Source organism: Miscanthus floridulus, chromosome 2, assembly GCF_019320115.1.
Source record: "Miscanthus floridulus cultivar M001 chromosome 2, ASM1932011v1, whole genome shotgun sequence".
NCBI lineage: Eukaryota > Viridiplantae > Streptophyta > Magnoliopsida > Poales > Poaceae > Miscanthus > Miscanthus floridulus.
This window is the reverse complement of record NC_089581.1, coordinates 70326590-70353619: the sequence shown is the minus strand read 5'-3', so window position 1 is coordinate 70353619 and position 27030 is coordinate 70326590. Positions and strand designations below refer to the sequence as shown.

The 27030-nt window shown below is 49.8% G+C and overlaps 1 protein-coding gene across 1 annotated transcript; it reads right to left on the bottom strand.

Annotated features, from left to right (window-relative positions):
- Positions 1-14683: 14683 nt before the first annotated feature.
- LOC136525868 (probable 3-ketoacyl-CoA synthase 20) lies at positions 14684-20262 on the bottom strand. Its single transcript, XM_066518717.1, has 2 exons — positions 19446-20262; positions 14684-15919 (listed from the first exon to the last, which is right to left on the bottom strand). Exons 1-2 carry the CDS (start codon positions 20163-20165, stop codon positions 15086-15088), a joined length of 1554 nt encoding a protein of 517 aa, XP_066374814.1. The 5' UTR covers positions 20166-20262; the 3' UTR covers positions 14684-15085.
- Positions 20263-27030: the final 6768 nt, after the last annotated feature.

Sequence of the window (27030 nt, the reverse complement as noted above, 5' to 3'; positions counted from 1 at the left end):
TTCCCTTTATTTTTTTGTTTCGATCTTACGCTTTTTCCTCTTTTGTAGATTCTTGCGACGGGGCTACCCTTTGGGGCCGGCGCCCAAGAAGAGCCTTGCCCTTCAGATGGGACTCTGGTGCTACCCGACGTCGCCCCTATTTTGGGCAGGAGCATCGCAGCCTCATTGGCCAGTCCGGTGGCGCCCTTGGTGGTTGCTGAATAGGCGACCGCGACCGCGTTAGGCTAAGAGCAGCCGGACGCAGCCGTGGTCATGTCTGAGGGGGTGGCGCAGTCCGCGCCTCCGGTGGCCACAGAGACGGTGCCCGATGCGGATCGGGCAGAGTTGGATGCGGCCATGGTGGCGTCCGAGGGAGCGATGCAGTTTGCGCCACCGGAGGTCCAGATGGGGGAGGCCACGACCGTGTCAGGCCCAGTGGGGTCGTATGCGTCCGAGGTGGGCCGGACGGGGGAGGATACGGCCGGTGGGTCTCTGGGCATCTTGGCGGTGGTGGGAAGGACTCGCCGGCCATCGCCCCCAGCCCTATTGTTGAGGGGCAGCCGTTCCCCCATGCGGAGTGAGCCGCCGCTCCATTGGATGGATGCTCGGGATCTGTCGTCGACTCTGTTCTTGCTTGATGATGTTGCTAAGAGTGTGGAGCGGGAGAACCTTGACATCGGGTTCTTGGCCATGATCAATGCCTTGAACCAGGCCAATGGAGCCCTACGCGAAATCATCGTTCCTTCTAGCCAGGTATTCGCCTTGTTCTCCTCCTTCTTTTCGTATCCTTGTGTTTTCGTGTTTTTGATACCGGTCTTCTTTTCAGAATCTTGCTGCCCATAGCCGGAACAAATCTTGGTTTCTCCACGAGCGAAAGGTGGAGTGGGACTGCCTCACCGAGGAGGCCCAGCTGCGAGGAGATGTGAGCACGCAGCTTGCTATCGTCCAGCGGTGGGAGGCCGAGGCGCATCATGACATGGAGGAGTTCGATGCGATGTTTGAGGATTTGTCGGTGAGGACGAAGCTGGATGAGGAGGAGATCGCCAGGCTCCAAAAGCAGCGAGACGAGCTGCTACAGAAGAATGCTGCAGCTAGTGAGCGGGCCGGCGAGCTCCTAGCGGAGCTACAGACGGAGCGGGGCCTCAAGCTGAAGGCTGAGGAGAGGTCCGCGACGTTGTAGGAGAAGGTGAACTATGATGCCATGGTGGTCAATCGGGCCATCCGAGAGCGCGATGAAGTGTGTCAGGAGGCCGAGGCACGCCGGGCAGATCTTGGAGTCGAGGTGGCCCGACGGCTGGATGCCGAGGAAGTTTTTGCCGGTCTGTGTGCTGATCTCGCCGAGGCACGGGGGCTTCTTCAAGTCAAAGGTGATGAGTATGATCGCCTGTCTTCCACTATCCTAGCGGTCTGTGACGACCTGCGGGTGATGCAAGAGGAGGGGGCTGGTTCCCTCGTGGTCCGTGCTACTGGTATCACGGCGTGCGTGGGCTAGCTTTAGGAGAGCGCCTTTTGCCTCGGGATCACCCAGGCCTTCACTATCGCCCATTCCCATTATGCTCAGGAGATCAACCTAGGGGTGATGAGCCAAGGTTTTGTGCCTGTCTATGAAGACGCTGAGCTAGATGAGATGGAGAAGGCGGTGGCTCCCCTTGCGTGGAACCTAGCGGACAAGCTGAAAGAAGAGGTTCTCCCTTCGCGGAAGTAGTTAGTGGAATTGGTTTGATAAACACTTATTTGTAACATGTGAACAAGCGTCAGTGCTTTTGTGTCCTAGAAATGGTTGCGTAAGTCTCATTTCGTTTGTTTTGATCTTACCTTCTCTTTTTGCGATGAAAAAGATTTAGACAATCGACCCTTCTGTTTGTTAAGACCATAGGGCCCGAGGTTTTTTTAGGGGAAACTTGATTGTGCTAGTGAGCATAATTACCGTAGCTATCTGGGCGTGGGCCTTTTGCGGTCTTACCAGTTTGTTCCGCCGAACCTTGCCACTGGTCTTGATGCGAAGAGGAGGTCAAATGTAATATTTTCTCAAAAAGAAATGAAAGGAGGTTCCCATACCTTTATCAGCCCCCTCGAGTGAGATCCGACCCCTTACGGTTGTTGGGGTCGGATGTTACTGGAGACCGGAGCGAGGGAGGTGAACTTACGTTTGTATTTACTCGTACCCCTTACCTTAGGACTTTGATGATTGCTGCATGACCGTGTGTTATGAGCTTGCTAACGGGGATGTTCGGACAGAATCCGATCCCATTTGCTTCGCGACAGGGTCGACGAAGCCCTCAGGTGGCGTTCTGCTACTCCTTGGCCCGCCTTCCAATAGATTCCCCCTCAATGGGGTTTCTATGGGCTCGGCTAGAGGCTGGATTTGAACAAGAAGGTTGAGATGACCCTATTCACCTTAATGCGGGTCGGGCAAAGGCCGTTGAGGCTCATCTGTGTTTTCTCCCCTAGTTCTTGTTCGACGTGAGGCGGCCCCGGACCCTTCGCTGGTCAGCCATCGAACCTCGGTCTCTCGATCTTGGATCGAGTGGCTTGAGCCCTCGAGCCCTTGAGGGTCTGCTAGGGGTTGGCCATGTTTTCACGCGCTACCCCGTCCTCGGTTTCTGCGGCCGGAGGGGCTGAGTTGACGACACTTGCCTTGATGGCTTGAGTGTCGCGCTCAATGAGCTCGCTAATGGGTATGTTCGTGTGGAATCCGGATCCATCATTCACTGACAGGGTCGGTAGAGCCCTCATGTGGCATTCCACTACTTCTGAACCCGCCTCCCAGCAGATGCCTAAGCTGTTTGTTGGGCTCAGGCGGCCCGTTGGCCTCTCCTCGACGGAGATTCTGTGGGTCTGGCTCGAGGTTAGAATCGAACGAGAAAGATCGAGATGTCCCTGTCCGCTTCTGAACGGGGTCGGGCAAGGCCACTAGGGCTCATTTCGGTTTTTCTCCCCTGGCTTTGTTTGACATGAGGCGGCCTCGAGCCCTTCGCAGGCCGACCTTCTAACCCTGGTTGGGCGTCGCTCATATTGAATGAGGCGGCTACCACTTCGTGACGCGACATGAAGCGTTGAGATGCAAGGATTTGCATATGAAATGTTTGGATATATGGATTTAGCGTATAGCTTAATCGAAATGAAAGCGGGGGTCGGTAACATTACCTTGGTGGTATGAGTCATGGGAAGCTCCTACTAGACATGTCCGTGCTAGGTTCAGGTCCGACGTTTGCAATGAGGCCAATGTAACCTGCATAAGTATCGCGATTTTTTGTTTCTGTCTCTCGGTGGCAATCCGAGCCGTACGATTGGCTTTTAAGCGATCTATCAGCTTCCCCCCGAAGGGGGTTCTGTAGGCGGACCCCTCCAAACTCCTTTCGGGAAGGCGAGAGCTAAGGCTAGTAGTGTGAGGAATTGTGAACACGATTATAGTAGTGAACCAAAAAAACACCATAGCCGTCGGGGCGTAGGGTCTAGTGGTTCGTCCAGTTGTACTCAACGTAAGGAGGGGTCAGGCTAAGAGGGTGTTTAAACAAACATGCACCCTCGTCAGCCCCGAGCGATGTCCGTGCCCCTGTCGTTGCTGGGGTTAGAGGCCCAGTAAAGAATTTAATACTCAAAGTAAGTAAAAAGGGGTACTTATCTTTCAATTGGTCGTTCGTTCGTTATTTTGCCTGGGCCGCCCGATCGACCCAGGAGGCCCGTTGGACTCCCCCTAGAGGGAGGTTTCGTCATTGGGTTGTTCCATGGGCCTGCCTGGGGAAGCAAAGAGTTGCCTGCAGGTGAGCGTGCCCCGATTCTTACGCCCGGGACGCATTAGTGGCGGGCCATGCTTGGGTGACATTCTGACTTACCACGTGGTGTCCCATCGACCAGAGCGCGTCCCCTCAGATTTCTGTCAGCATTGATTTCGCATTTGTATTGAATAGGGGAAGGCAGAGAGTTTTTTGTCCCAACTTTTCGCCTTTCCTCCGCTACTGTGCCCCTTCTTTAAATAGGGAAGGGGAGAGGAGTTCTCGCCCCATTCCTAGCCAGCCTCTAAGCCACCACCACTTCTCCTTCCTTTCCACCGAATGCGGCGGTTCCTGAGTAAGAGAGGGTGATGTGAGGGAGAGAACAACTCACAGGTCTGCTTGTGAATTTGGAGCGCGATGTCGAGATGGAGGTCGTCCCACGTAGATGAGATGGTGTGAGCCACCCTTGCTATGGGCACACCACCGCCACTGATGGAGGAGGGGCACTGGAGGGTGCCGAGCATCGTCGACCTTGCCATCGTTCATTGCGGCCTTCCTTCGGTGGGAAGCGCCTCCTGTCCCAACACCGTTGTCGGGGTTGGAGCTGATGATGATGGCGTAGTCCCTGAACGCCCTGGCGGAGGGGCACCACATTCGCTGGCGTGATGCTCGACGTTGCAGATGGCGGTGCCTTCAAAGATCCCGCGGCGCGGTGGGATGTTGCCAATGGAGAGCGTGGTGCGGTGGCCGCAGTAGACGAACTGGCCCGTGTACATGCCCGGACGTTGCCGATAGAGAGCTTGGCGTGGCGGCCACAGTAGACGAACTGGCCCGTGTACATGCCCGAACGTTGTCGATGGAGAGCTTGGCATGGCGGCCGCAGTAGACGAACTGGCCCATGTACATGCCCAGATGTTGCTGATGGAGAGCTTGGCGCGGCGGCCGCAGTAGTACATGTAGTAAAACTAAGCAGAGACTGTAACTGAATAAGTTTGGGGGAGCCCCCGAGTGAACAGTCCTTTGAATTTTAGGAGTACATTAGTCCTTTGTGTGATGAAATCATTTTGTAAGTGGTTAATTTGTGCAAAAATGAACAAATTTTCATCTTTTGTTACGGCAAACAGCTTTTTAGCTTCCTCTTCTTGTAGAAGAGGTTTCGGTGCCCTCCGACCCTTCCCGTGGCCCAATTTGTAAGAAACTAGGAGTGCGGGTGAATTAATTCTGATCACGCTGGTGAGCAAAGAGGTTGTAGCTGCTGGGGCGTGGGTCTCCCGTAGTCCTACCAGTTGCACTCAGAATTTGTTCCCGAAATCTTAGTCCTTAGGACTTGTTTACGAGAAGAACGGAAAACTTAGATAAAGTTTTCAATGATAATACAGGAAGTGTTTGCAAGATAAATGTACTTGTACTTGTATCAGCCCCCGAGTGAGGTCCGGCCCCTCACAATTTGCAGGGGTCGGATGCCACTAAAGATTGGGGTTTTGTAAAGACAAAAACTGATAAGAAGAAACATGCGTTTATTTAAGGGTACAAACGATGTAGCTGCTCAATGTTCCAGGCGTTGCTAAAGACCTCGCCGTTGATGGTTTTCAACTTGTAGGCACCTGGGCGGAGTACTTCTGCGACAACGTATGGCCCCTCCCAGGGTGGGGAGAGCTTCTGGCAGTCCTTGTTGCTCTAGACGAGGCAGAGGACAAGGTCCCCGACGTTGAAGGCTTGGTCCCACACCTATTGGCTGTGGTACCATCGCAACGCCTGCTAGTACTTGGCTAAATGGAGGAGGGCGATGTCGCGGGCTTCGTCTAGCTGGTCCATGGCATCTTGGTGGGATGCCTCAGCCCCCTGTTCGTCGTATGCTCTGATTCTTGGCGCTCCATAGTCAAGGTCCATTGGGAGAACGGCCTCGGAACCGTAAACCATGAAGAAAGGTGTGTAGCCGGTGGCCCGACTGGGAGTTGTCCTCAGGCTCCAGAGCACCACCGAGAGCTCGGCGACCCAGCGTGTGCCAAACTTGTTCAATCGGTTGAAGATCCTAGGCTTGAGGCCCTGTAGGAGCACACGCTCAACCTGCCCGTTCGTCTGGGGGTGCGCGATGGCCGTCCAATCGATCCGGATGTGCTGTTCATCACAGAATCGAATGAATTTCCTGCCGGTGAACTGCGTGCTGTTGTCTGTGATGATGGAGTTCGGTACTCCGAAGCGGTGGATGATGTTGAGGAAGAACAGCACAGCCTGTTCAGATTTGATCGTGGAGATCGGTCGAGCTTCGATCCATTTTGTAAACTTGTCTATGGTGACAAGCAGGTGGGTGAAGCCCCCGGGCACCTTTTTGAGTGGCCCAACCAGGTCAAGCCCCCAGACCACGAAGGGCCATGTGATGGGGATCATCTGGAGCGCCTAGGCCAGGAGGTGAGCCTGCCGAGCGTAGTACTGACACCCTTCGCAGGTGCGTACAATTTGCTCGGCGTTGGCTACTGCGGTGGGCCTGTAGAAGCCCTGTCAGAATGCATTCCCAACCAAGGTCCTTGGCGCGGCATGGTGACCACAGACCCCACCGTGGATATCGCTCAGCAGAAGTTTTCCCTGTTCGCTAGGGATACAGAGCTATAGGATCCTAGTGTGGCTTCGTTTGTAGAGTTCGCCTTCTACAAGAACAAAGGACTTGGCGCGACGTGCGAGCCGTCGGGCTTCTGTCTTGTCTGCCGGTAGTGTGTCGTGGAGGAGGTAGTCGAGGTAAAGCGTTCTCTAGTCGTTTGGGAGGGTCGGACTCTGCTGCTGGATCCTCTTCAAGTGCCATGACCTTGGGGTCGGGCGGAGTAGTCGGCGGGTCGGCCCCCAGGGCCGAATCAGGCGGGCCATCGTCGGCTCGTTCTGACCCCTCATAGCGCACCGAGGGCTTGTGTTGATCGCTGGCAAAGACACCCGTCGGCACTGGCTCTCAGGCGGATGCTTCTTTCACGAGCACGTCGGCTGCTTCGTTGAGGCGCCTTGGGATGTGATTGAGTTCGAGGCCGTCGAATCTGTCCTCCAGCCATCAGACTTCTTGGTAGTATGCCTCCATCTTGGCGTTGTGGCAGCTCAACTCCTTCATGATCTGGTTGACGACTAGCTAGGAGTCGCCCCTGATGTTGAGGCATCAGATGCCCAGCTCGATGGTGATTTGTAGGCTGTTGATGAGCGCTTCGTATTCAGCGATATTGTTTGATGATGGGAAATGGAGCCGAACCATGTACCTCATGCGGACCCCGAGGGGAGATACGAAGACTAGTGCCGCGCCGGCACCCTTTTTCATCAGCGATCCGTCAAAGTACATCGTATAGTACTCTTGATCGATGACTGCTGGTGGCATCTGGACCTTGGTCCACTCTGCGATGAAGTCATCCAGCACCTAGGATTTGATCGCTGTTCGGGGGGCATAAGTAATGCCCTGATCCATCAGCTCAAGTGCCCACTTTGCGGTTGTTCCTGTGGCGTCCTGGCTATGAATGACCTCGCTGAGGGGGAACGATGTCATGACTGTCACAGGGTGTGACTCGAAGTAGTGGCGTAGCTTCCTCTTGGTGATGAGGACGGTGTAGAGGAGTTTCTGGATTTGGGAGTAACGGGTTTTGGAGTCAGATAGCACCTCGCTGATGAAATATACAGGGCGTTGTACCTTGAAGGCGTGCCCCTCTTCCTCCCGCTCTACTACTAAGGCGGCGCTGACCACTTGCATGGTGGCCGCTATGTACAGCAGGAGGGATTCTCTATTGCCTGGAGGAACCAGGACCGGGGGTTTTGTTAGAAGTAGCTTGACCATGTCAAGCGCCTCCTAGGCCTCGGCTGTCCACTCGAAGCGGTTGGCTTTCTTTAGGAGTCAATAAAGGGGGAGTCCTCGTTCGCCGAGGCATGAAATGAATTGGCTGAGGGCGGCGAGGCACCCTGTGATTTGTTGAACCCCCTTTATGTTCTGGATCGGGCCCATCTTTGTGATGGCTGAGATTTTCTCTGGGTTGGATTCGATGCCGCGTTCGGAGACAATGAAGCCGAGCAGCATGCCCCTCGGGACCCCGAAAACACACTTTTTGGGATTGAGGTTGATGCCATTTGCCTAGAGTTTCGCAAAGGTTTGTTTAAGGTTGGTGACAAGGTGGTCAGCCTACTTGGACTTAACTACGATGTCGTTGACGTAGGCCTCAATGGTCTGCTTGATGAGGTCCCTGAAGCAATTGAGCATACAGCGCTGGTAAGTTGCCCCAGCGTTCTTTAGACCGAACGGCATTGAAATGTAGCAGAACGATTCGAAGGGGTGAAAAAAGATGTCGCAAGCTGATCGGACTCTTTCATCATGATCTGGTGGTAGCCAGAGTATGCGTCAAGGAAGCAGAGGGTTTCGCACCCTGAGGTGGAATCAACTATTTGGTCTATGCGTGGCAAAGGAAACGGGTCCTTTGGGCATGCCTTGTTGAGGCCCGTGTAGTCGACACACATCCTCCATTTCCTGCTCTTCTTTCGCACAAAAACGGGATTTGCTAGCCACTCTGGGTGGTGTACTTCCCTAATGAACCCAGCTGCCAACAGTTTGGCTATCTCTTCACCGATGGCCCTGCGTTTTTTCTCGTCGAAGCGGCGTAGGCGTTGTTTCACCAGCTTGGAGCCTGGGTGGATTTTCAAGGTGTGCTCGGTGACCTCCCTCGGGATGACTGGCATATTCAAGGGTTTCCACACAAAGATGTCTTTGTTATTGCGGAGGAAGTCGACGAGCGCGCTTTCCTATTCAGAAGAGAGCGTGGTACCAATGCGTGCCTTTTTAGCCTCGGAGCTGCTGGGGTCCACGAGGACCTCCTTGGAGCCCTCTGCCGGTTCAAACGACCCGGTCGATTTCTTGGCGTCGGGCGTTTTTTGGCAACCTCCTCCCTGAGGGTGGCGAGTTCCTTGGAGGCGACGACTGTGGAGGCGTGACCGCAGCATTCGACTTTACACTCGTAAGCGCGCTGGAAGGAGGTGCCGACGGTGACGACCCCGTGGGGGCCCAGCATCTTCAGCTTAAGGTACGTATAGTTGAGGACGGCCATGAACTTCACATAACATGGTCGTCCCAGGATGGCGTGGAAAGTTCTCGGGAACCCCACTACGTCGAAGGTGAGGGTCTCAGTCCAGTAATTGGACCGATCCTCGAAAGTGACGGGTAGATTGATCTACCCTAGTGGCACGGCCTGCCTACCAGGCACGACACCATGGAAAGGTGCTCGGATGGGGTGGAGGTTCGTTTGGTCGATGCCTATCTTGTCGAGCATCTTGGCGTACATGATGTTGAGGCCGCTGCCTCCGTCCATCAGTACCTTTATGAGCTACTTTGGTCGACGATCGGGTCGACGACAAGCGGGTACCTTCCCGGGTGTGGGACGGCATCCAGATGGTCGGTCCGGTCGAAGGTTATGGCAGATTCTGACCACCGGAGGAAGGCAGGCGTGGCCGGTCTGGCCGTATAGACCTCGCGGCGCGCGACCTTCTAGCGGCGTTTGGAGTCGTAGGCCACTGATCCTCCGAAGATCATGAGGGCGCCATTCGGAGACGAGAAGGCGTCGTCCTTCTCCTCGGCGTTGTCTCTGCTGGGGGCAGGTTCCTTCCCCTGCTCCCCTTTATTGAGCCCCCCAGACAAGTATTTGCGCATGAGGCCACATTCCTTGTATAGATGCTTGGCCGGGAAAGCGTGGTTTGGGCATGGCCCCTCGAGCATTTTTTTCAAAGTGGTTCGGAGTGCCCTCCGCGGGCTTCCGGCCACCTTTGCGGTCGGCAGCGGCCACGAGCGAGTTGTTGCGCCGTTGCTTTTTATTCTTTCGTTTGGCGGGACGATTGGAGGCGCCTTCGACGGCGTCCTCATCCCGCCTCGCCTTGCCGTCGGGGCGGTCGAAGATGGCTCCGACTGCCTCCTCTCCTGAGGCGTGGCTGGTGGCGATGTCCAGGAGTTCCTTGGTGGTCCGTGGGCCCCTACGCCCTAGCTTGTGGACTAGGGATTCATAGGTTGTCTCGGATAGGAAGGCTCCTATCACATCAGCGTCGGCGACGTTAGGGAGCTCATTGCACTACCAGGAGAAGCGTCGGATGTACCCGCGGAGGGTTTCATCGGCCTTCTAGTGGCAGTTCTTGAGGTCCCATGGGTTTCCAGAGCGTTTGTACGTGCCCTGGAAGTTCCCCACAAAGATCTCCATCAGATCCGCCCAAGTTTGAATGGCGTTGGACGGTAGGTGCTCCAACCATGCTCGTGCCGAATCGGCCAAGAATAGCGGGAGATTGCGAATAATGAAATCGTCATCACTCGCACCACCGGCTTGATAGGCAAGCCGATAGTCTTCGAGCCAAAGCCTGGGGTTTGTTTCTCTAAAATATTTAGGGATATTGGTGGGCGGTCGATACCTCGGTGGGAAAGCAGCGTTGAGGGCTTGGCAGGCCAGGGCTCAGGCTCCGATCTTTGTTGTTGTCGTAGCATCTGCTACGTCGGGGATGATAGCCATGGTGGGCTCCTTCCCTTCCGTCACCATGGGAGCACCCGTGGGCATCGATGGTGCTGCGCACGTCACGGTTGTGGCCGAGACGTTGATGTACCGGAATAGCAGAGTGTTGCCTGCCGCCTGGCGGTGTCTGGTGAACAGAAACGTCCTTGGCGGGGTGTACCGTGGGCTTGCGCTGGCTGGCGTCGGGCTCGTGTTACCGGGACAACGAGCTTTCCGCCTTTTGCGTTGCCGCACGCTCGAGCAACGACGTGCGAATCTCTCGGTGGGCCCGGCGATCCTCGGACGTCGTGGCCTCTGGGAGGCCGTGAAGCAAGGCTGTCGCGGCGGCGATGTTCTAGCTTGCCCGAGCAAAGTGAGGGAGAGTCCCATCATCGATGAGGATCCTCTGGTGCACATCACGGGCCGTGGTGCGTGCGTGCCCACCGTCTCCGCGACGCTTGATTTCCTCATCGATCTTCCGGTACTCCCGGACAAGCTGTTGTCCAGCGTCATCGATCTCCAGCTTTTGAGCTCTTAGCTGCTCCATCCTTACGTGAGATGGAGCCACCGCCTCCCCCCTAGTCCTGGTGTTAGGGTTGCCTCCTCTCCGGAGACGCTTTGGACGTGCCCCTCAGGGGTTTGCGCCATGAAGCATTCTCGGGAAGGGTGATGGCTCCCCCTACTGGAGTCAGAGCTGGAGGATGACTCTGGCTCCTTCGTGAGGAGCCCATGGAGTGTCTCCAGATCGTGTTCAATTGCCCCCATGAACTCGCTGTCCGTGGGCGGCTGAACCATGCGTAGTGCCAGATGGTGGTCAGCGGTTGCCGTAGCGTTGCGGAGGCCGAACGGCAACGCCATCGAGGCGCGCCGTGTGGAGCGTTCTGGAGAGAGGGTGATGTGGCGTGGGGTCTCCCTGGATGACTGGGGCCCAAGGGAGATGCCGGGCTGGCCCTCAAGCCTCCGGTAGCTGAAGTTGACGGGAGGGAGAGACTGGACGGCCGCGTGGGCTAGTGCCAGCTCTCCACCCAGTGTGACGATGAAATCCAAGTCACCAAAACGCACGTGTGCACCCGGGACCCAGCTGATTGCGTGGTTAGCCATCCGAGGCCTGATTTGGAATGCGCAAAGTCCCCTACCTGGCGCGCCAACTGTCGGTGTTTTGAATAAGCACCGGCGAGTAAATTTATAGTTATGCGCGTTAGGCCCGGATGGTGCGCTAATGGATATAAGATTTATACTGGTTTGGGCTGAATGTCCCTATGTCCAGTTTGTTGCTGCTCGTGTTATTAGCACCGAAAATGGTTTGTAGTAGGGGGTACAAACGATCGAGAGAGGGACTGGACCCAGATCTCTGATGGAAGGGTCGAAAGGATGTCAAGAGCCTGATAGCAGCTTGACTATGTGTGATGTGTGTTGTTCGTCAAGAGTCGGTCCCTTTAGTGGAGCCCTACCCTCCCCTTTTATAGACCAAGGGGAGAGTAGGGGCTACAGATGGGAGAAAGAAGAAAATACCAAGGGTATAGAAGGTCCTTAGGAGGAGCCAGGTCTTCCTTTTTTCCCGCGCCTACCCTGTATAACTTGACAGACTGTGTTAGGAGCGGCGTGCTTGTTGATCTTAGTAGGCCATGCCCTGGCCTCTTTTAGCAAGTGGGTGCGTCCCATCCCGCCCCTGCGGGCGGCGTGTCGGACGGGGTTGTCGATCTTTGACCCCTTGGGGAGCGAACGGCGCGGTGACTGCTTGTTTATCACTGTAGAGTCTGTGGACCCCGTCGGGAGTCCCTGCTTGGAACATAGTGGCTGTCGTATGTCCGTGTCGGGTTCTTCGCCCGGAGGTTGAAGGCGGCGCCTACAACACTGTAGGGCGAAGAGCACGCGCCCGCAACACTATTTAGGCTCTGCCACGCTTAGAGGGGTCTAAGCGCCTGTCCCGTCACGCTCTGATGGTACTTTCCTGCAGGGGTGCAGGGTATGGTCCCTGATGCGACGGTTGACCCGAACGTCTTGTCTTACCCTGTGCCTATCATCATGACGGAGCAGGGTGCAGTTGTCAAGTGAAGCGGAGCCAGCTCTCGGACATCGGGCGAGGCGAGGTCCGTCCTCGGCTGTCGGATGAGGTGGAGCCTAGCCTTTATCTGTTGGGTGAGGCCGAGCCCTGCCCTCGGGGGTCGGGTGAAGCGGAGTCTATCCCTCGGGGGTCGGGCGACGCGGAGTCCATCCCGCGGGGGTCAGGCGAGGCGGAGTCTAGCCCTCGGGGGTCGGGCGAGGCGGGGTCTAGCCCTTAGCCGTCGGGGCTCAGACCTTCGATGAGGCGGAGCCGTCCCCCAGCCGCCGGGGGAGGCGGAGCTGGCTGACGGGCATTGGGCGAGGCGGAACTAAACTCCCGACATTCGGGCAAGAAGCGTAGTAGCGCCCTTGTCTGCCCGGGAGTTTTTAACGTTCGATGGTTATTAGTTCTACCTCTTTGGGTACCCCGGTATTAGGTCCCCGACAATCCTGTACCCGCCGACGTGGGCAACAAGGCTTAGTAGCATATGTACTCTCTCCCTCTCACTTGTAAGGCCATCCCCTTCATCTATAAAAGGGGATGCACTCTTTCCCAACAGATAGATTCATTCAGATCAGTCAAGTTCACTTAGCACATAGCGGAGCTCCCGTCACTCTTGGCCCCTCTGACCAGAGCCCGACCGGACCTCTTGTACCCCCCATCTTTCTCCTTCTCGTTTGTAACCTCACTACAAACTTCGAGCACCTGGGCTCAGGAATAAAGTCATCGACCGACTCAAACTGGACATAGGGCATGTTGCCTGAACCAGTATAAACCCTATATCATTGAGTGCTAGGCCACCTCCGATAACAACGTACGGTAAAACTACAAATATTTACGTGTTGGTCACTTTCTGCATCGACACTAATATTTTCTAATTTGTGATTTTGACAACATCAAATACCTTAGTTGATTAGCGACCTAGAGATTTAGAAATTGGTGTCGCATTATACTCCCACATAATCCAATATACATTAACAGATTTCGAAGTGTGAAAGTACAACTAGAACTAGCGTATATACTTTGTAGGAGAGGTCTCTCCTTCATCTCCCTTCAATTTGAGTGTAGGAAATCGAGGTTTGGGAGGGGAGAGGAAGGGGGAAATGGAGGTGTGGCCTGAGGAGGAAGAGAAGGAAGTTGTGCACGGCTAGCTCTGTATCCACCCTTATCGTGCTAGGCGGGATGGTGCGGCAGCTGTCGCCCTGAACACGGTGGCGTAGCAGGGGGGACATGTCAGCCAGTCAGCGAGCCGGTGGACCACCATGCTGGCATCTCTATCGCGCTAGGGAGTTTGGCGCGGTAATGCGTATTTGCCACGTCAGGGAGTTTGGCACAATGAAATTGGTTAGCTTTTTTTAAAGCAAGCTGGGATTAGAATTAAATTTTGTTTTATAAAAGTTTATAAAAAAAAAATCTCACTGCTCGGCGCACCGCGCACGCATGGGCTGACATCGAGCTCGCCGGGCATGATGTGCGCTTACCCGGGTCAAGAAGACCGAAGAGGCCAGGATGTAGGCTCGCCTGGACCCTAGTGCAGCGCGAGCGCAAGGTTGCCCGGCCTATTTAGGCATAGGCCTCGTTCACTTAAAAAAAAAAGTGAACCCGATGAATAGTACCACTTTCGTCTTATTTGACAAATATTGTCTAATCGTGGACCAACTAGGCTCAAAAGATTCATCTCGTGATTTCCAACTAAACTGTGTAATTAATTATTTTTTTATCTACATTTAATACTCTATGCAAACGGCTAAAAATTAATATGACGAAAAAAGAGTGAAAAAACTTAGAATTTGGATGGCATCTAAACAAGGCGATAGTTTGGGATCGCGTCCTCTGCCCGCATGGTGCCGTGTGGGAAAAAATTAGATGCAGACTGGCTGCACCGACGCAGCATGCAGACCACCGGTCGATGTAAGCCACGTGTCTAGGCTGAGGAACGGTTCACGCGCTTCCTTCCCCTGTGGCCGTGCGGCTCCGGCTCGGTGATTGATGGGAAGACATGTGTGAACATATGATTGGTGCTGTAGACACGTGTCAACATATGAATGGTGGTCTGCATGCTGCGTTCGTGCAGCCGGTGAGCATACAATTTTTTTCCGCCGTGTGTGAGCCATGCTATGTAAAATATGCTTGCTAGTTTAATCTGGCGGTGGCAAGAACTGTAAGGTGTTTGGTGGGATTATATTATGTGATTACCTCAGCCGCTGCCGTGAAAAACGCGTTCCAAACGGGGCCTTATAACCTCATTATATTATTCTCTGTAGTTGTATAATTGACACAAATGATTGTTTTACAAGGAGAGAGTTGGATAATTTAGTCAAATAAGATCTAATACCTAGCTATTGTTACCAGCAATGATTGAGTCAACAAAATCAACAGTAGGATATTATTTGGGTTTTTAGGAATTAGTTTGAGTTTTCTGGTGTGCCTTGAGAATTAAGGTGAATATACTTCAAAAATAAAAAATGACAGACAAAAGCCAAGCTGTGTATTGCCTTGCCATGCATTGCATTAATATTTCCTTCTATATAGTTCAATGGCCTTACAATAGCTAGGACCACATGTCCTTTAAGTGCATGTGCGCATGCATCTCCCAATTCAACAATCACCAAAGGACAAAAAGAAGATGGATGGACGAAATCAATAATTCTTGGCGCGTGAGTTCATATAGAGCTTTAATTACGTACATGATGCAAATCATGGCAAACAGTAGCGAAATCAAGCCCTAACTAATAATGCCCCGTCACCATCATCATCAAGCCTGGCAATAATAATTAATAACGGCGCGCTGCGCTGCGCTGCTGCTGCTTCTTAAATTATCTTGATCGATTAAGTTACTACATGATGATGAGATATCAATCATGTAATATATATTAACCAAGAGATGAGACCTTGTAGGTGGCGCCGTCAGGGAACGTGTAGGTGGTCTCGTCGATGGGCGACACCTTGGGCACGTGGATGGGGAGCACGTCGATCTCCGGCGCCCACGGGTTGCCCTCTTCGCCACCGTCGACCGTCCGGAGCGCCTTCCAGACGGCGCTGTTGCACTTGAATCCGGATCCGAATGCGATCTGCCAGACCCGGTCCCCCTTCCGGATCCGCCCCTTGGCCTCGCAGTAGGCGAGCTCGTACCAGAGCGAGCTGCTGGAGGTGTTGCCGAAGCGGCAGAGCGTCATCCTGGAGGGCTCCATGTGCCAGGTGCTGAGCTTGAGGCTGCGCTCCAGCTCGTCCAGCACGCCGCGGCCCCCCGCGTGGATGCAGAAGTGGTCGAAGGCGAGCTTGAAGTCGGGCAGGTAGGCGCGCACGTTGGCGCGGAAGACGCGGTTGAGGACGACGGTGGCGAGGAACCGGAGCTGCTCGGACATGGGCAGGACGAGCGGGCCCAGCGTGGTGATGTTGGTGCGCAGGGCCTCCCCGGCCACCACCATGAGCTCCTTGGAGAGGGAGACGCCGACGCACCCCGCGTCGTCCTCCTCCTGCGTGACGCAGCCGAAGCTCTGGTCGTGCGCTCCGCGGTGGGTGCGCACGGTGTGGATGAGCTGGTACTTGGCGCGGCGGAGGTCGGCGCGGCGGTTGGAGAGCAGGATGGCGGCGCCGCCCACGCGGAAGAGCGTGTTGGTCACCAGCATCGGGCGGTTGTTGCCCATGTAGGCGTTGAGGGTGATGTTCTCCGTGCTCACCACGAGCGCGTACGTGTCCCGGTGCACCTGCATGCATGCACGCATACATATATGGGGAAACAAGCTTTGTACGTAATTATTTTGTAACGAAGGGATTAGCCGGCCAGAATGACCGTGGTCAAATGGCCCCAGCACAGCAGTTGTAGTCGCAAGCTGAGCTACTGTAGCTATGAGGCGCAGTCGGGCAGAACCGCACACATGATTTGATTACCTGAAGGGCCTGTCCCTTGTCGTCAGACTACCATTTACTCCCACTGCAGAGCTTGTCATTTCACAGATGCATGCAAACAACCCTAGTACAGTAGTATAGTACAGCCTACTGTAGCTCTGAGCTGTACATATACGGACGGAGAGCTGGGGCCTGGACTAGGGGGCAGCAGCAACTGAGAAAGAACCAGGCAGCGCTGCATGCTGAAGCAGTAGAGTAGGAGCAGGTGTTCGGAATCATTGACGAAAGTTTAGGAGTTTTCATATTGGATAGCGAGACAAAGACTAAATATGAGATTAATTAGGTTTAATAGATTCATCTCGTAAATTAGTTTTAATCTATGCCATTCATTTTTTAATTAGCCTATGTTTAGTAGGCTAAATTAGTGTCATGTGTCCGGACAGCACTGAATTTTAGTTGGTGGTGTGGGTGGGATACTGAGCTCTACAGTGACAGAGAGAGAGAGAGAGAGAGAGAGAGAGAGAGAGGAGCAATGGCCGCGTTGCAGTATCCATTTCCAGACTTGACATTCACATGCAATGGATGGTTCCGTTTTTGACCAGGCCTCCTTCAATTCTGCCGTTGGTGCAGACGACGCTCCTAGCTTAGCTAGCGGCCGGTAATTAAGGGCGGGCACATTCATTATCGTATAGTTACTGTACTACATACTGACACCACTAGCATGCATGGACGACCGAACCACGCACGCAATTACTGTAATTACTAGCACATTTTCTACTGGCAATGCACTGCAAGCTAATCCCAGACCGGCAGAAACTAAAAGGGTCTCTGTACGTGATGTGCAGCCATATGCTGGAGTAATAAGGAGTAGGACAGGGCACCGGCACCGGCACCGGCACCGGCACCGGCACATGGCTGTGTGAAAACTCCCTGTATATGTGCCCTCCGTTATAAACACACATGTATCAGTATGTGCTGTACGTTAATCTTACGTACGTGTGCTCATTCTGGAGAGTACCAATTATATTGACCCCACTCACATGCATGGAGCCGCAAATAGGTATTTTCACGTACACTTCTTAACGCGTGTGGTTATAAAAAAAAAATAACCTCCACATATGACCACTGCCGTCAGATGACTTTTTTGGATACGAGTACGTAGTACCTGTGCACAAGTTTTCATGATATAGTGATCTCTTAAATTTTATTGTGATTCTATTAATAAATAAAAAGGTATCACCCTCTGTCTTGAATTATAGGTCGTTTTGGATTTTCTACGCTTTGCTATGCACCAAGACCTGCGATATATCTTGATACGTAATACGAAATTGTGTATCTGCAAATGCCAAAACAACCTATAAATTAGAACGAAGGAGTAGCGATCAAAGTTTTATACATATATAACCCATATCGAACCCTATGAATCCCCAAACAATAATCATACAGAACGGTGGAATTACTACGATAGAGTGAACCAATCGACACAACAACTGAGGTTCTTTTATATATTTAGATCGACACAAGTCATTTGCTAGTACTACTATTACACGTATACTAGTACTCACCAAATGACGTTTTGGGTTGTTGATGTCAATCATGCTAAAGTTCCAACGTATGTTAATTTTTTATATTTAGAGTTGATACAATGGATTTGTGTGAACAAATAGATTCATAATAATGTTCGCTTGCTGTGCGTTATAAATAAGTTACAAAAAAGTAGTGGTAAAAGTCATGTTTTGAAGAGACTTCGTGGGCGACCAAATTCTTTTCTTTTTTAAATGCAAAACATCAAATTCTTGTGACCCGGCGGGGGAGCATGTAACAAGATAAAGATCACTCCCAACTACTAGGCAACTAGCAGTGTAATATATGGAAATATACAGGAATCGGAACTAGTTTCTCTAAGTGCCAATTTGTGCAACCAGATCCAAATGCATGCATACTGCAAGTGAAAGGGGCAAGAACTAAAGAGTGAGGAGCAATACGGGGTGTTTGGTTGCTCCTCCTAAACTTGTGATTGTCCCATCGAATATTTGTACACATATATAGAGTATTAAATATAGACTAATTACAAAACTAATTTCATAGTTTGCGACTAATTTGTGAGACGAATCTTTTAAGCCTAATTAGTCCATGATTTGACAACGTGGTGCTACCGTTAACATGTGCTAATGACGAGTTAATTAGACTTAATAAATTCGTCTGATTGAATTCTATAATTCTTTTTATTAGTATCTAAACATCAGTTCGATATTCTCACGTGACACCACCTACGTTTTAGTCACCTGGTTCTAACCACCCCTAAAAAGGAACCTACGCCTTGCTGCTCTTGTCTGTGCTCTCATGTTACTGCCATTACTGGCATGATCGTAGTCAGCTAGCCTATTAAATTGTGGGTTCAGAAGAAGTAATGGACCCGACAGCGATCCATCGGTCATCAGATGCATGCCAAGATGTCTTGTGCAGCAGTAGTATGTCCATCGGTCATGCCAATGCAATTAAGAACCTGGTTATTTTAAAAAAAATAAAAAATAAAACGAAGATGCATGCATGTGTGTTCAATTCTTGGGAAACAGGGTAAAATAATATATGTACTTGGCAACCATGTGCACACATAAATTATATGCAAAACCAGCCTGGAAGCAGAATATTAGTACTACTACTCGTTAAGCGCCGTGAAATCACTGTGCATAACTTGAGCAGTGCCTGAATGTCTCATGCACATGCAGTGGTAATTGACGTAATAATAAACTAAAGCACGTACGCGATGCAGTAGGTAGAGGTTGTGCTGAAACTTTAGTTTGCCTACTTTCCACTTTTCTGGTAATTATTTTATACTGTGTGAGGTCAGTCTTAATAGGAGTTTCATGATAATTTCATTGACATTAAAAAAGCAGATATAAAGTAGTATAAACGAGGAAAGATATAAAAAAACGTTTTATAGGGATAAAATAAATTTTATGGAGATGAAACATCACTACACTTTCGTTGGCCCAATGACTCGGTCAAGCACCCTGTTCGCTTGTTGGTTTCAGCCAGTCAATAGTATTTTCCTCTCACAATAAACCAGCACCAGCCAGCCCAAACCAGTCCAGAAATCAATCAGCGAGGCCGATTGTTATTATTAATAGATTCTGAAATCTAATGGAGTGCGAGAGTTTACAGCAACAACACCCTGACATGATAGGATCTGACAGTATTCATTATTGGGTCCTAGCCGTACGTCCAAGCTGGTGATTCATCGGCACAACACTTATGCCGGCCTCGGTTGTCGTGCAAGAATCGGGTGGATGCATGCATGCATGCATGGACCGTACTACCACGCTAGCTAGCTACTGACTGACATGCATGCATGCATAGTCCATAGTGGTAGTGGTTTCGTACCTGGAGCAGTCGCTTGGCGAGGTCGATGGCGATGATGCCTGCGCTGCACCCCATCCCGCTGAGGTTGTGGCTGACGACGTCGTGCCGCATCCCGTAGCGGTTGGCGATGAGCGACGTGAAGGACGGCGTCGGGCTGAGCAGGCTGGAGTTGAAGATGAGCACGCCGACGTCGCGCGGCGCCACGCCCGGCGCCCTGCGGAGGAGGTCGTCGACGACGCCGAAGATGACGGCGTGCGACTCCTCCCGCGCCGTGCGGAGGCACATATCGACGGGCACGCTGATGAGCGACGCCGGGAAGTGGGTCCGCTCCCCGAGCCCCGACCGCTCCAGCATCCGCTTCTGGAACGCCATGCTCTCGTCGCAGAACCGCCCGCACCGCCCGAAGTGCGCGATCGTCTTGGCGCGGGACGCCTCGTGCGGCGCGCCGGCCACGTACCCGGACAGGTCCACCAGGTACACGGGCCGCGGGCGGGACACCGCGTACGCCCACGCCGCCGCCGCGGTCGCCCAGCAGGCAACTGCCACCGCCGCAGGGCTCAGACGACCCAGCTTCTCCTTCAGGAGCAGGAGGCCGGCGGGAAGTGTCGACGACAGCCGCGGGGCCAGAAAGACGACGACGGCAAGGAGGAGGAGCGGGATGACGCGGCGGCTCATCACCACCACCTTGTTGGCCTGCGTCGTCGTCGTCGTTGGCGCACCACCGAACACCTCCCTACCCATTGTTGCAGCTACTAGCTAGCTTGTGCTGTGTATATACTCCAAGCCAAGGAAGGACAGGAGACTAGAGCTAGCTAGGCAAGCAATGGCGCGCGATCGATCTCGATGGTCGATGGAGGGGTGCGAGGAACAGCGGAGAGCGGATTTATAGGGCTGATGATGATGGAGGAGGGGTTAATGGCAAGCAGCAGGTGGTAGGTGGTGGGCCGGGCTGCCGCGGGGAGGGGCAGTGCCAAGCTGCCAGCGCAATAACTGCGGCGGTGCATGTGGAGTACGTAGCCATTGGTCTCAGCTGCATGCATGGCAAGCCATGTGTGTACCTTGAGCACCCACTGCCCCATACCATGTGTATGTGTGATGTGTACTGTACTGCAGTTGCAAGGAGGGAGAGATGAAGACGAGTCCTACACGTAGTAGAGAACTAGTAGCCTACTAGTGATTGTTCAGTGGTGCAAAAGTAGGGGACTGGAATTCAATTCTTGTCCTCTCCCGGGTCACATCATTTGCACCACGTTACCACCACTGCTCAACTCAACCGGTGATGATCCATCATGTTTTTGGCGCCGTTTGGCTTACCTATAAATCAAAAATCGGTTTGTTCGGTTTTTTTTAGTTATTTTTCTCTCACAATAATTTAGTTAGAACAACAGACAGTTTTAATCATTTTTAGCAAACCCAACGGGGTTTTGTTTGCTGCTGTGGTGCAGCCAGCGTCGTTATTTTATTCTAGCCAGGCTTAATTAGCAGAGGACTGTTTTGTGCTTTCCTCATTTTCTTGGTCCTACAGGCTACACGAACTTATTAACTAAACTGAGGCTGATGTAGACATGCAATCAGGTTACTGTAAGTTTTTACTACTTCAAATATTATATATACGTATATAATACGGACTATTTAAGTACATCAATAGTTAATACGTACATGGACTGATGGGCATTGCATTCTGATCGATGTACTACAGAGTATATATGCACGGTCCAAACGCAGGTAGCAGTCGCTTGATCGGCTGGCTGTCAAATTTTTTTCTAGCCAGAGCAGTATTTTTTTCATAAAAAATCAGCTGCTACAATATTTTTTAATTGCTACAGTATAGAATTAACGCCCGTCGAACAGCTTCTGAGCTTCAGGCTGGCGTTTTTACTTTTCACACGCCCTATGGATGGAGCAGTAGTGCAGTAGTACTTGCTGGGTAGCACATGCGCTAAACCAGGCCTTCAATTGCACAGCAGAATTTGTTGAAACTCTCTCTCTCTCCATTTTTTTTCCTTCGATGAAGTCTCACCATTATAGATATACGTATACTATACGGAGTACTAATTAGAGTTGACAAGGAGAGCGGAGGAACGTGTGTGTGTGTTTCCTCGTCCACTCTTGTGTCTTCCGACCGGCCGCACTTGTGTTATTTTTACTTGCAATTTGGTATTGCTGCCGAGCTAGGTACGGGATCGGAGAGACGACGAAACGAAACGCCAGCTTTCAATTCTGGTGTCCGTTACGCGGTTGGACGAAACCCTTTAAGAGCAAGTCGGCTTATAGCCAGCATTTTTGCTGACCTAGAGAAGAGAACAAAGAAGAGAGAAAAGAGTTTGAATCTTATCCTACCATAAAGCTGGGCACGAAAGCATAAGCATCTATAGACTCAAACAATAGTGTATGTGAGGGGAAATATGAAACATAAAGTAAGATATGGTATCACATAATAATAATAAAAAATTTTAGCCAAATAAAAGACAACTATTGTATAACTTAGCTCTTATAACTTAGTTTATAGCCAAACACTTGGCTCTATTACTGACCTCTTACTCTAATGATGCGAGAGGTAGCTCTTGCTCAATCCGGATAGTAGTATTTATGTTCTCCTTTTCCTACTTATTATTATTATTATCAGTGACCGTGCATGCATATTACTAGTACGTTGTGTGCACATATGTACGTATAAAGCGAAGTCACCACACTCGCCCTCCTGCGCGGAAGAGGAAATCCAAAGTGTCAAAGTGTGGAGTCGTCTAAGACACTGGATTTGAATCTTCCAGCGGTGGGCTCTAATTAGGGCTGGATAATGAGAGCTAGCTTAGCTTAGGCTTGCTATCTTAACGAGTCAGAAGGCTAATTCGGCTCGGATCGTTTGGCTCACGAGCCAAACATAAAAACATAAAAAAATATAATTTATGTATTTATCTAAATCTTGAGAATAATAATAATATAAAGATAACACATCTATAAGCCTTAAATCAAGCAAAAAGATTTAATGAGTGTTGACCTGACATATCTATTATTGGAATATAAGTGAATTGCCCACCTCTCCCCATCAACTTAAGCTTTTGGGTTGAACTGGTCGGTGCATGCAACTTAATATGCTATCAAAGCCAGAGGTCTCGAGTTCAAATCCTGGTTAGTGCAATTAAATAAAATAATTGCTGCTCGCTCCTGTTCCACGTCTGAGACCTGAGGGAGCCTCAAATAATTGATGCTCGCTCCTATTTCACGTCTGAGGCCTGAGGAAGCCTCCACGTGAGGGGGAGCGTTGGAATATATGTGAATTGTCTATCTCTCCCCATCAGCTTAAGCTTTTGGATTGAACTAGTCGGTGCATGCAACTTAATATCTATAAGTATAACAATATACTATAGTACTACAGTATACATCCATAATCTATTGCCGATTACATGTAAATCCTTTTAAAACAAAGTGATAGAGTCATAGTAATCCTAAGTTTATAGGTCTAACTAAGACCAATCATCAACCAATTGTAGAGTGTAAGGCAACATTATACAAAACTAATATAAGTTTAAGACCAAAAGCTTTGGCTGATTAGGCTCGCGAGCTAGCTCGTTATCTACACAAGCTAAAATGCTAGCTCAGCTCGGTTGAAAAATATAAACGAGCTGAGCCACTAACGATCTACCAAGTTGCATGCTTTTCGTCCAGCCCTAGGTCTAATGCCATTATTATAGCTGGGTTGGTGACTTCGGCCCTGTTCGCTTCTCTTATAATTCGTATTTTTAGCTTTTTTTTAGTCGGAACAGTGTTTTTCTCTCACAACAAATTAGCTGAAACAATGTTTTGACTTGTTTTTTTAGCGAAGCGAACGGTGCCTTCGTGGGTGAGCCAATTAGCCAGGGGGCTTTGAGAGTTCGGGAGGTATGGCGGAGGAGACTATTAAGGAGCAGAAATGGGGCAACACTGCGATCGATGACAATTGTGAGTGGCAACCCCCACCGGGTACGATGACAATCTTATGTTTGACCTGCCAGGATCTAAGGCAGCCCAAGGCAGTTCGTGATCTGTGTAGCCTATGTGAGCTACATCGCCATATTCTGTTTTTTCTGTCATAGACACATTTCCTTTCGGATAGAGTGGATGGACTCCTAAAATTGCTTGGCTTCACGCATGGGCTATGCATAGGGATGGCAATGGGATGGTTTCGGGTCGAAGCTCCACGGATGTGGGTCAGTGGGTTCGGGTTCGATTTTTCACCCACGGTTTTCGGGTTTGGGGATAGGAAACTTATCGGGTTCGGTTTCGGCTTTTGATTTTCATCCACGGATGCCCAATGGAGGTCTGAAATTGACCATTTTGAATAAAAAAACTCATGTGTTTCTGTTAATCAATTGTTTATGTAAGCTATTAATTTTGTTCTAAGTCATGTCATGAAATTGTGTGTTGTTTATTGCCTCTAATTTATACATGTGAATATTTAATATATCACATGCATATATTACTAAAAATCCCTTATTATTTTTTATTGACATATAGTGGTGGGTTTTGGGTTCCGGTTAACCAATCGGGTTTGGTTTCGGGTACAGATTGGATTGTCACCCGAATCGGTTTTCGGGGTGGTTTCGGATTTTGAGTTCGGGTTTCAGGTTCAGTTCCGCGAAGGCTCCACCGAATCCGAATCCACCCTGTTGCCATCTCTAGCTAGGCATTGGGAGTTTATGGAAGAGGTGGAGGGCTTGCGATGCTATGGAAGAATGAGGTGGATATCAGGTTATAGAGTCTAGACAAGCTGCACGTTGATGTGGTAGTTCTTGATTCTAAAACGCATTGTGAAAACAGAGATTCACTGGTTTCTATGGGGAATCTAAAAGAGAACTACAACATAAGCTGAGAGTGTCTTTTTTTTAGATAAAGGATAAAATATCCGGCTTCATCTATCCAAGGATAGAATCAGACCAATTATTACAGACTCTAAACCTGGGCACAAAGTTCGGCTAAAGTAAAACTTACAACCACACACATGACTAACGGAACAGGTAAAAAGTTTTTGATTAAACAAAACCAACATGCCTTTGTGAAAGTCAACCAATGGATCCAAAGAAATCTAAAGCCGACGTCTCTAGGTGTTGTGCTACAGAGATCATTTGATCTTTAAGATCTTCATGCCGCTGTAAGTTTGTCCAATGATGAAGCTAGTGCGTTCCTCGGAATAGTACCTGCAAAAGAGATTTTGGTTTGCATTTGTCAAAAACCACCTCATTCCTTGTTATCCAGATTGCCCAAAGAAGTGCGGAAGCTGCTGTTAATAACAATGTATTGTACTTTTTGTTTCCCAATTTAGACCAATGATAGAACAAATCATCTATATTTGTGGGAGGTGATATCCCAAAAAGTATATGTATAGAGCGCCACAAAAATTTGGCATAAAAGCAATAAAAAAAGAGATGGTGAATTGTCTCTGAAACATGGCAGAAACAACAACTTTTGTCTCCATTCCAATTTCTCCTAGCAAAGTTGTCTTTGGTTAGAATCACTCCTCTTTTTAGATACCACATGAAAACTTTTATTTTCATTGGCAGCTTCGTTTGCCAAATATCTTGCGACACTCTCACCCCGTTGTTAATTAATGCAGCATACATAGACTTGACTATAAAAGCCCCAGAGGCATTTAAATCCCATACAAACACATCTCTTTCCTGTAGTAAGTTAATTTGTTGTAAAGAAGCTACAATTCGATGCCAATTTGTTAAGTTCGCACCCACCAAATGTCTCCGAAATGAGATATTTAGTACCGGGGAACTCAAGACTGTAGCTATAGTGTCTTGTTTTTTTCTTACAATATTAAACAACGTAGGAAATCTATCTTTGAAAGGTTTGTTGCCCAGCCAAGTATCAACCCAAAATCTGGTTTGTGTCCCATCTTTGACATTAAAATGTCCTAACTCCATGAAGTTATCTTTAATATTCATAAGGCTTTTCCAGAAATACGAGTCCGTTGGTTTCTTTTCACAGCTTCCAAGAGTCTTATTTTTAATGTACTTATTTCTTAATAATTCTTGCCACAACCCATCCTCATTTAATAACTTAAACAACCACTTACTGAGCAAATATTTATTTTGAATCTGTAAATTCTGTATCCCTAGACCTCCCTGGTCCTTAGGCTGACATATAACTTCCCACTTGACTAACATGTATTTCCTTTTGTGCTGGTCATTTTGCCAGTAAAAGCGAGACCTAAAACAATTAATTTTTTCCACCACCCCTTTCGGCAGTTCAAGAAATGACATCATGAACATCGGTAAACTGGATAGCACCGAGTTTATGAGTACGAAACGACCACTGACTGTAAGTAGTTTCCCTTTCCACCCACTAAGTCTTTTCTCGATTCTCTCTTCTATACACTTCCAGTCTTTATTATATAGTTTCCTAAAATGCATAGGTAAACCCAGGTAGCGAAATGGGTATTTACCAATGGCACATCCAAACAGTTGCGAATAAAACTCTTCATGATCTTTAGCTTGTCCAAAACAAAAGACTTCGCTTTTGTGGAAATTTATCTTTAGGCCAGATAGTTGCTCAAAAGTACTTAGCAGTAGTTTCATATTAACTGTTTTTTCAACATCATGGCTCATGAAGATCACCGTGTCATCCGCATACTGAAGAATGGATAAGCCATCCTGAATTAGATGGGGAATAACCCCTTCTATCTGCCCTGCTTCCTTTGCTCTCGCAATTAGTATGGCCAACATATCAACCACTATGTTAAATAGTATGGGTGACATGGGGTCACCTTGCCTTAAACCTTTTTTTGTCTAGAAGTAAGATCCGAGTTGGTCATTAACCTTAATATTTACATTGCCTCCTTGTGTAAAACTCTGCACCCATTCACACCACTTTTGTGAAAATCCCTTCATCCTTAATGTTTGCTTTAGAAAACTCCATTTTACTTTATCATAGGCTTTTTCGAAATCTATTTTAAAAATCACACCGTTTTGTTTTTTCGTGTGAAGTTCGTGAAGCGTTTCATGTAATATAACTGCGCCATCCATAATATTTCTTCCTGGTAAAAAAGCCGTTTGAGTCGGTCTTATTAGTTTGTGGGCAATCATAGATAATCTATTTGTCGCCACTTTTGTGAAGATTTTGAAAGAGACATTCAACAAACAGATAGGCCTGTATTGTTGAATAACTCTTGCATCCTTCTTTTTGGGCAGCAAGATTATGTTACCGAAATTAAGACGATTGAGAGGTAAGGTTCCCTGATAAAAATCAGAAAACAGAGCCATCAAATCGTCTTTAATTAAGCCCTAGAAAACTTGATAAAACTCCGGAGGAAAACCATCCGGTCCAGGCGCTTTATTATGTTCCATTTGGAAAATTGCCGCTCTGACTTCCTCATGAGTGAAGGGCTCGGTCAAGAACTCATTTTCCAGATCCAAAACTTGAGGTATGTCCTCCGTCGGAGATCCATCTAGTGAAATTAGAGAATTTTCAGATGGACCGAACAGGTTTCTGTAATAACTGGTAATATGCTCTTTAAGCTGAGCATCACCAGTTATAATACTATTACCATCCTCAAGCCAGAAAATACGAGTTTTTCTATGCCTACCATTGGCTAACAAGTGATAATATTTTGTGTTGGCGTCTC